The 9,636-nt window shown below is 39.0% G+C and overlaps 1 protein-coding gene across 1 annotated transcript; it reads right to left on the bottom strand.

The window, feature by feature from the left end:
* Positions 1 to 3,485: 3,485 nt before the first annotated feature.
* LOC146169267 (uncharacterized) lies at positions 3,486 to 9,009 on the bottom strand. The gene is made up of 3 exons (XM_083381784.1): positions 8,157 to 9,009; positions 6,255 to 6,800; positions 3,486 to 6,026 (listed from the first exon to the last, which is right to left on the bottom strand). The coding sequence occupies exons 1-3, from the start codon at positions 8,290 to 8,292 to the stop codon at positions 3,850 to 3,852; spliced, it is 2,859 nt and encodes a 952-aa protein (XP_083237910.1). The 5' UTR covers positions 8,293 to 9,009; the 3' UTR covers positions 3,486 to 3,849.
* Between the last annotated feature and the right edge of the window lie 627 nt (positions 9,010 to 9,636).

Genomic DNA, 9,636 nt, shown 5'->3' with positions numbered 1-9,636 from the left:
CCTGAAAAATAGTATAATTTCTTCTAAGCAACCGTAGAATACTAATAGAACAAAAACTGGCCAAACACACGTTTTTTTCAAGCATACTAACTTACTATACTGTTGACGGTTGTGTTCTCACACAACTTACGCATGACAGAAAAGACCTCTTTCGATTCGTATTTACCTCAAAGTACCTACAATCTCGCATTCGACCGAAGGCTAAACGAACTGACAACAAACGCCTCCTGCCGCGTGGGGTGAAAGAAGTATGACAGGATCAGCGGCTGAACGCCACAGGTGACTGTGATACGCCGAACTGGCGGTTGTTTGTCGTCGAAACAAGTTCACTGGTAGGTGGATGTTACGCGGTGGAGGTACGGCTTGACAAGCGTTACGCCGGGGCGTAATTGGGCATTGAAGTGTAATGCGAACACAGACAATACGGATAACATATTTCACCTGGTTCAATAGGGTTTGTCTTGCTTGCAAAACCAATTACCCCTAATCAGCTTCAGGTGGAACATTTTCAGAAAGACGACCAATCTTAGAAAAAGGCGCCACAAACGGTATCAACTCCCAATGATGCAGTGGTGGTCCGGTAATTCGGAACGGCTTGAAACGGCTTTCCGGTAAAAAAAATCATTGCACGTGCGCGGCACGGGTAAAAAAATGTTATTGTTTAACCAAGTGATGTGCCTTTTTCTCCAATACAGTCCGCAATTTCCTTTAATGTAGTTAGAATAAGATTTCAGTTGCATACCTGTGCGCGACATCGCTTGAAGATTACCTTTTTAAGACGTCTCGTTATGACGAAGGTTTGTGCCATCAAATGAAATAGCCTAGGTTTTACGAAAACCTTCTGCGTTTTTATAACATAGGGCTTGGTCACTCCTAACAAGATTGATATCCTATATGGTAAAGCTAGTATCTGTGAAGTTTCTGGAAACCGAATGTTTGTTGAGAATTTTATTTCCGGGAAAACGCTAACTTTGGTTGTTTTTTAGAAAGGGTAGTAGTTAAATGTTTTAAAAACTCTTTTTCCGTAGATTTTAATGATACGCTGCTGATAAATGAAAGCGCACAGTCAAAACATTTTAGACTACATAATAAAAACTCTTTCGAGACACCGAGTGGTTGTAATATTTTATTTTCTATTTAATAGAGGCATACGTGAGCTAAAACTGATTTATTCAAAGCCTGTATAATTACTGTGGAGATGTCAAGCGAACAGCGTTTGAGGCCGCTTGCGTGGTTTAACCAAGTTCTTTCACAGCGCCGCGAAACTAAAAAAAATTTCTTGCCGTAGGCTACCGCATACCGCGTGCTAACTGCCAAGTAAATAGCAAAATGTTTTAACATGTATGTTTCACCTATTTTGTATAGAAGACCGTTCTTGTTTTTTTGTGTTTAGTGCTCTCTCTTATTACAACAAAAATGCTGTTTTTGCACAGCAAGAGCTTAAGAAAAACGAGATGCCCAACATCCATATTAGAACAAAAAAACATGATATCCATGTAAAATTAGTTCTATTTTTCCCCAAACTTTGCGGTGTAGCGCAGCTCAATATTTCGAAGATATTTTGTGGTACATATTCTTAGATTGCAGAGCGGGCACCGAACACAAATTTCGTCACGCACCACCTCCAAATTGCTGCATAACCAAATCACCAATATTTTTTCAGAGGTAAAAACGAGAAACTCAAGAACACCTTGAGAGTTGTTTTCCTTGCTGCCTTATTTAAGTGATTTATATAGAGCTCAAAGTGTAAATTGTAAACAATAACGTGCACTTTAAAAAAAAGAACATTTTTTATCTTTTACTGTTAAAAGTGATGCATATTACTACAAGTGTAATCGCGATAATAATAACCACCAATGAGAATTACTTTCGCAGAACAAAAAGATAACAGAATCAACCTAGTATTAGGATGTCTGCTAACACATATTGTCTAGGGCGCATAGACATGATATAATAAGTAATTTTATTTTCGTTTCAACCCTGTCATGAACTTTCGAACACAGACCGCATTGGAAATTCACTTTTGTGTTACATTTCATAAACAACGGTCGTTTTACTCAAACCGCTCAGACACATGCGAAGGGACTTAAATAACAAAATGTTGTGACGTCATATCGGCTTCCGGCGTCCATCGTGGGCCAACGGTCGTGCGTGCTAGGCCAATGTGGCTGCTGGTTTTTCTAAAACGAACCCTTCAAAAACTATTTTACCGCTATTACGTTTGCGTCACATACGTGATAGATGTAATCCACTACGCTGCCAAATTGCGTCAACGAGGTGACACATAAAATAACGTTGATGGAAAACTTTAACATGAACGTCATTTAGGCAACAGTTATATGAAGAATGTTCCAGATTTAAACAAACGACAAGGTTTTTACGTTTGTTTCAAATTGCTATACTGCTGTATACAAACTTTGAATATATGTCAAAATTATCTTGTTAAAATGGATGCCCCCGTGGGTAACATGAGCAAAAATGTGCATTTGTTGCATATTGCTTCCATCAGCCGCAAGTTAGAGTTAAAATATCGTTTACTGCGCATACGATTTGGCATTTCACGATTACTGCGTTGCACAACCGAACGGTTTACATTCAATATACTCGGTTGTTTGTTAGCTCATTCAGGAAGAGGCCTAACGGGGTGTTGTTTATACCACTGTACTATATCATCCTCTCGCTGTTTGTTTTACCCAACTGCATTTTAGTAAATATTGACTACGGTATTTTATTAACACAAACCGGCTATTTTATTGCAGGCATGAAGTTTGTGCTTGAAAAAGTTCAAGCTAAGAAACGTTACATTGTTTTATTTAGATGTTCTATCTAATATGATATAATATGATTTTATTCGGAACATCATAAAAAAAAGTCTGAAGGACCTAAAAAACTCAATCCATATGTTTTAGTTTTATCTCAACGTTGTCGATTACCCTACTTTCGACAAAAAGTTGTTTTGCGTATAAACAAAACTAAATGTTGCCCCAAAATTTGGTTCGGTCTACACATTCAACACTATGTATGGATGTCTTAAAAAACGTATGTACTTTCAAGATTGAGTTTGTTTATACGCTATTGTCGTTGCCTTCGTCCTAGTACCTTTTTTTGAGTTCATGTTAGTTTCACATCGTTATGCCGCGGTTTGAACCAATTTAAAATATAAGCCGTTGTGACGTGCGTAAAACCACTTGGCTATTTTTAAGCCCGCCGGCAATGACGTTGGCAAGTTTACGTTAACTCAAGACTGTCATGATGTAACCAGCGGAATAACACGAATGTTAACAACATTTGCTCATACCAATTGTTCGAGTGAATCACAACTGTTTGTTGTTAATATCTTACAACACCCTTTGTACCTATCTGCTGTGTTCTGTATCTATCTTCTCTTATCGAGCTACGTCGACAATTAATTTATATTACTTTGGTTAATACATGAAGAAAACTTCAAGTACTTGAAACAGGTGGGAATTAGAATTTTAATTTATAATAACTTTGGCGTTTGGATTTTATCGTCAACACACAGAATCAGTTATAATAAATGAAGTATTTTACTTCCTGTACTGTTCCCTGGAGAAAAATGAAGCACAAGCGAGAATGAATCCTTTCTCTAGGTCAAAAATGCAAATCAAAAGAAAAACAAGCAACAAAGGATTTATGCTGTGTGCATTTTAAAGCTGCGCTTCGGTAAATGTACAAATAATAAATACAAAACCCAGGACAATATCACTACAAATGAGACATAAATAAACACATTTAGGCACGTAACATGAAGTTGCTCGTTCGGTAAAAACACACAGCTTGGCATTGAATAAAAAAATAAATAAAACGCTTATCGCCCCAATAAAACAGTCACGTAGTCGGTGCATGTCCGCTTGATCTGTTTAAAGTAAAAGACTGGGTGGTCGACGGCAGCTGTTTCCACTTCAGTTTAATTGCCAAGCGAAATTGATTGCTCTTAACGCAATAGACGAGGAATACGAAAACCCCCTGGAGTCCATTCACGAGGCCGTGGATAACCAAAAACGGGACTTCGGCTCCCGGGATGTTGACGAGAAAGGCGAGAAACCACGGAACGCCCAATACTGGGAGGAGCATTAGAATCGCGTGGAAGTTGCGCCGGATCTGTGTGAGAAGTTGCTCCTTCCTCGGAGGTCGCGGAGCTCGAGTGCTGGTTCGGGATCGCTGGGGAGCAAACGACGATGGCTGTAAGCTCGGACGCAGTCGAATTGACTCTTTTGTCATCTCGTTGATGCTGACCGCAGCTTTGACCATCAAGCAAAACGTTACAGCGAAAATAAGTGCGAGCGGAGCTATAACGGTGTAGATGTATTTCGTTCGCTGCCCCAGCCAGCAGCGGTCGTACTTTGGCCCAGCGTGCTCCTTTGATTGCTTATCGTACGACAAGCTCACGTCCATGTAAATGCCGTAATAAAGCCCAACGGTGGCACATACTAACACGTAAAGAAATGGCAGTCCCCAGGCGACAAGAAGAAGCTTTAGGAGCGACCGTTCGACGGAGAAATTCATAGCTTTGCTACCGGTTTTAAGACACAGAACAACGCCTTCGAGGAGCATCCACAGACCGGATGTGAGGACGAAATACTGGGACAATACTGTGAAGGCTTCGCACAAGCGGGGATCTTCTTCATTGGCAGCAACCGATCCCATGAGAAAGAAAAAGTGAAGTAAAAGGAGTGAGGCTGATAAGTTTATCTGAATCCATGTCCGATCGCGATTCAGTCTCTTCCGAAGCCAAAGGAGCAAGGAAACCGTCACAGCAAGAGCCACAACGCTGAGAACCTCCAGAATCGTCATAAATAAGTTTAAGTTGCTTGGTACCTTAATGCTTTCTACTACGAATATAACGCCAAACGATGTCGTGTGGTTGCACCGGCATGTAACCACCCCTCTAGAGGAGCTGAAAACGTTGCAGCCTTCCTGTAACCAGGAAGTCTGACCTAATTCATTCGTCTTCAAAAACACACACCTTTCAGATTTTGAGGTAATTTGACGATTCTGTTTAACTCTGACATTTAAAAGACTACTGTCTCCCTCCAGGTCAAATACTGTCTTCACGGGAACACTTGATTTCACAACGCCGTTATGATCTGTACTGTTGATGTTGTGAAACACTGAAACAGAGAGAACTTTTAGAGTTGTGGGAAGCAGCGACAATTCAAGTTTTGATTTTGATTGCTTTTCATCGATTAGCGACAAAGGACTCAGTTTCGATAAATTGTTCTTTCGGAGCACTGTGCTTCCAAACGATGCAGCAACCAGCGCCAACTCATTCGGCAGTGATTGTAAAACTTTAGGGTCTAGTCTGATTTCGTCCGAAGAACCGGAATTGAAAGTAACCGTAATGTCTTTGCCTTGGCTAGCGTTTCTCAAAAAGCCGGGTCTGATCTTTAACATCTTTATTGTAACATCTGGGATGACATTAAAGGTAAGGGGAGTGGAGGATTGCGACAGCATTAACCTTGCTAGCATCCTGCTGCCTTCCGATTCCCAAGAACTGATTGAAAAGTTGTCCTTCATGCTTGACAAAACGTCATCCATTTCTTTCGAAATATTCCGACTGATGGATGAGGACACTGGATTGGTCGGTAATGTCGATAACAAGGCTATGGTTTCTGTTGTTGTCGTTGGGTTCACAGTAGAAGCACTTTTTGTTCTTGCTGTTGTTATTTTTGTAGTTGTGGAAGTTGTGGTTAGCTCTTTCGTTGTTGTTGTTCTTGTTGATGTTGTAGTTGTTGGAGGAGTTGTAGTCAACTTTTCTGTTGTTTTTGTTGTTGTATTTTTTGTAGTTTTAGTTGATGTTTGGTCTTTCGTTGTTGTTGATGCGGTTGTTGTTGGGGATGTTGCTGTTGTACGAGTTGTCGTCAGTACTTTTGTTGTTGTTGTTTTTGTTGTCATAGGAGTTGTTGTTGGCTCAATTGTTGTTGTTGTTGTCGTTGTTGTTGTAGTTGTCGATGCTGTTGTTGTTTGTGTCGGGCGGGTTGAAACTTGCGTCTTTGTAGTGGTTTCTAAAGTTTAAAGGTTTTTAGCAAGTAAGTCAGGCATATTTGTTTGTACTTAACAACAGATAATATTTTCTCTATGGTAAATTCGTGGCTTTTAAACTTTTCTAGCCGTGTAACAACTATAGTAGCTTTTTGCTGTTGCTCTGTACCACCTGGTTTCAGAATAAACTATTTAATTTGCCTATTCTCACTTAGTTGCGAAAGCTTTGTCAAGAAGTATTTGGAACGTACCTGATGGTTCCGTAGTGGTAGAGAGCTCAATCGAACTGCGTTGGCACATTGGATACCACATAGACGCAGCGTGCTTGTCGAACCAAAAGCCGAGATTATTTCCAGGGCAGTTGGACATTTGCACGAAGGGAGAGTGATGGTGCCTGTAAGTCGGCGAGCACTGCATATCTCCGTTCGGCTCCCCAGAACATGCATTGCCCTGTGATGACGGCGGTTTCCAATGGGAAAAATTTAACGGGGTTTCGTCCAACCAAACCCAGGTGTTGTTCATGGGATCCTGCATAAGCGATGACGAGCCTTCTTCGGGATCTCTTGTATCGTGAAGATCCTCAAGATGCCGGAGTCCAATTATGAAGAACGACCTGTTTGTACAGTTCTCCGCCTTTGGCATATTCATGTTGACGTGGCGCAGCGTGGCTCGGTCTTTTATCATGGCCAGCGTGCCGTTCCACAGCTGACATGTACACAGGGCCGGGTAGAATGTAACTTTGTTTTTGTAGAAATACCCGAATTCTCTATTGCCGAGTCGACTCACCTTCTCTTGGCCTAAACAAGGGAAAAAAATTCAATTACTTTTGGGCGTGTTGAAATTTTCGTAAATCCCCCCCAAAAAACGTGCATAACGTAAGTCGGGCAATAATAATCTGCCCATAAAACTAATCTAAAAAGTTCGTGATTTCGAATCATGATTTCCAACAATGCGGGCACCATGCAAAATGTTTAATTATTTTTTAGGTACAAGTGAAAAAAATCGATGCCATGTCATTATTAGGGAATATGCTACAGGAATAGAAATTAAGCTTAACTTGTAGGCTTCAAATACAAAAAAAATTATAAAACACTTAGCTGTATTTCGATTTATAAAACAACAGGACTTTAATTCTAAATGATAGCCAATAAACTATAACTGAGAAATGTTAAACAATTGAGCCGTTTGCCGTCATAGGACAATGGAAACACCACGTTGTACCGCAGCGTGGAATACCACGATGTTATTTTAGGCCTTTTAAACGAGCATTGCGGTACAGAAGCCAAAATCCGTGTGCGTCATATCATTCGTCATCCGCGTATTTTATTTTCATTCGGTAATCCGAGGACACGTCAATAGGTTACTTTCTTTGTCGAAAGAACAGGGTAAAAGTAAACTAAAAATTTAACGTCGATACAGCGATGTAGAAAAACATTAAGTTAAAACGCTTGCTTTAAAAATACCGCTTTGGCTCTTAAAAGACTCATTTAATCGCAGGTACTATATTTTCTAATCTCACGAAAAAAATGGATATCGCTTGGCTATGACGTAAATCATTTCATTTTAACCCATGGCTATAACAACTCGTGTAAAACGTGATTTCTGTCATAGCTTCTATTTGCACTGAGATGCCACCCAAAATATTCAGCAAAAGTTAACGCAAACAACATATCTTAAGTCGGCAAGAAGAAAAATTGTCCAAGTTGCCAAACTGATAAACCATAAAATAAGTTTTTGTATTGATCATTTTACTAACAAAACGTAGATTTTTAGAGTTTGCCTTTTGTTCAATAAAACGGTTCCTGTAAAGATTGGCTTTACTTGACCCTTACTTACAAAACTTGTAGTAAAAAATCCTATTGATTAAAAAACTTCCTTCGCAAAGAGATGAGTTGAGGCGACCACATTTTAGATCTAAGCATTATATTGATAACAGCGGAAGAAAACTATAAGACCCGCATCGCACGAGTAAATTAGAATCGTCTTAACACCATTGTTTTGTCATAACATAAAGGGAAGAACCAAACAAATGCATAGCCAAAATTAGCAGGATTATCGGGCCCCTTCTGAGGCTTTGGCGGGCCATATGTGCCCAGCAGGTTGGACGCCCCTGGTCTATACAATAGCAACTATAAAATAATGCAGTTAATTACCGTTCTTCAATACGTCGTCTGCTTTCGATTTTTCTGTTTCTGTCGTATTTTCGCATATTTTTGGCGAAGCAGTTTGACACAGGACTGAGGATAGAAGGCTTAAAATCGACACTCCTAGTACCAGACGTGATTCCATAATTTGACGTAGAAAACTAAAAATGCAACATTGGGGCGTAATGGTGATATGCTTTGGTAAGACGTATAGCAAAAATATTAAAGCCCATTTAGAAGTGGGTAAGATTTTGAACGTATTGCATTTACCTTTTTATTCATCATCAAAAAATATTTTTCTAAAGGCAATTCATATAATTTTGTGTATTAGTTGAATATTTCACATTATACAAATATAAGTTTACATATAGTACAAAACATACAATCTCAAACACAAGTTATCTGAACCTTCTTCTCGTGAAAAACTCTTTCCACTCGTGAAAAACTCTGGTTTAAACTGATTCTGTGGATCAAATAAATATATGCTAGCATAAAAAGTCTTTTTTACAAAACATATCAAACTGGCGCAATTCGCAGAATCATCACTGACAGGTTGAAGTTCTAGGACATAGTGTCCAATCCGGGGAAGATCAATACGATTGAATAAAAGCGAAATTAGCTTGCTGCGCTAACTCAGTTTCTCCATACATATACCTTCGATGGTTTAAATTTTGGTCTAGTAAATCGGAAAAGGACATAAAAATCCTCACGAAACCAAAACTGAATCTTAAGTCTGTTGGCAAACGCTTGCAGTAAATCATCGACGAAAATTATTGTCGCAGTTTAACGTAATCCCGCTGTTTTAACAACTTTGTGGCGAGGAATGTCACATGTTAAGCCCCAAGGCAAAGCAATTCTTGCTATCCGCTACAGGCAGCGGAATTTTGCGTTACCACAGTCTATCGTTTCGCAAAAAGTTTATAAAATTGTTCAGAAAATTTATTTTCTAAATTTAAATTCCAAGGTATAGATTTAAAATTGATGGTATGCAACGAAAAAAATTGTACTATGAAACGAACTATTATTGAACGTATTTTAGCAAAGCTTCACATTTTATTAATTTTGATTTATTGTTGGTTTTTCAAATTTGTACCCAACACAATTCAAAACTTCTTTGCGATTTAATTTTATAGTAATGTGCAGCCAAGCAATCAAACATGCTAGCGTACACAAGTGTATTTCTCTCTAGGTATTTGATGGAGAAAATGCCCTTTGTTTGAGTCTAATAATACGTTACAGACATCCACAAGCTACATGTTTTTCGCTGTTGTGGCTAGATGGCTAAAATAATTATAGTCGTTTTGAACAATACTTTCGATAATGACTGACTTGAAATAAAACTCAAATTACTGACCTTAACCGTAAAATAATGCCTGGCTTATGATGCTACTTAATTTTTCATTAGTCATATCCTATTTCGCTGTTGATATTAAAGCTGCTAATAAACTCCTTCCCTGTAACACTGTATTCGACATATTAAGCAAAGACT

Source organism: Ascidiella aspersa, chromosome 1, assembly GCF_963924565.1.
Source record: "Ascidiella aspersa chromosome 1, kaAscAspe10.2, whole genome shotgun sequence".
Lineage (NCBI taxonomy): Eukaryota > Metazoa > Chordata > Ascidiacea > Phlebobranchia > Ascidiidae > Ascidiella > Ascidiella aspersa.
This window is presented reverse-complemented; position numbering and strand designations above follow the sequence as displayed.

Bases quoted from the DNA above. Each gene is read 5' to 3' on its own strand.
- LOC146169267 (XM_083381784.1), bottom strand. From the start codon at position 8,292: ATGGAATCACGTCTGGTACTAGGAGTGTCGATTTTAAGCCTTCTATCC. The intron at 6,801-8,156 runs GTAATTAACTGC...TCCCTTGTTTAG, and splicing joins AGACGACGTATTGAAGAACG to GCCAAGAGAAGGTGAGTCGA. The intron at 6,027-6,254 runs GTACGTTCCAAA...TTTAAACTTTAG, and splicing joins TACCACTACGGAACCATCAG to AAACCACTACAAAGACGCAA.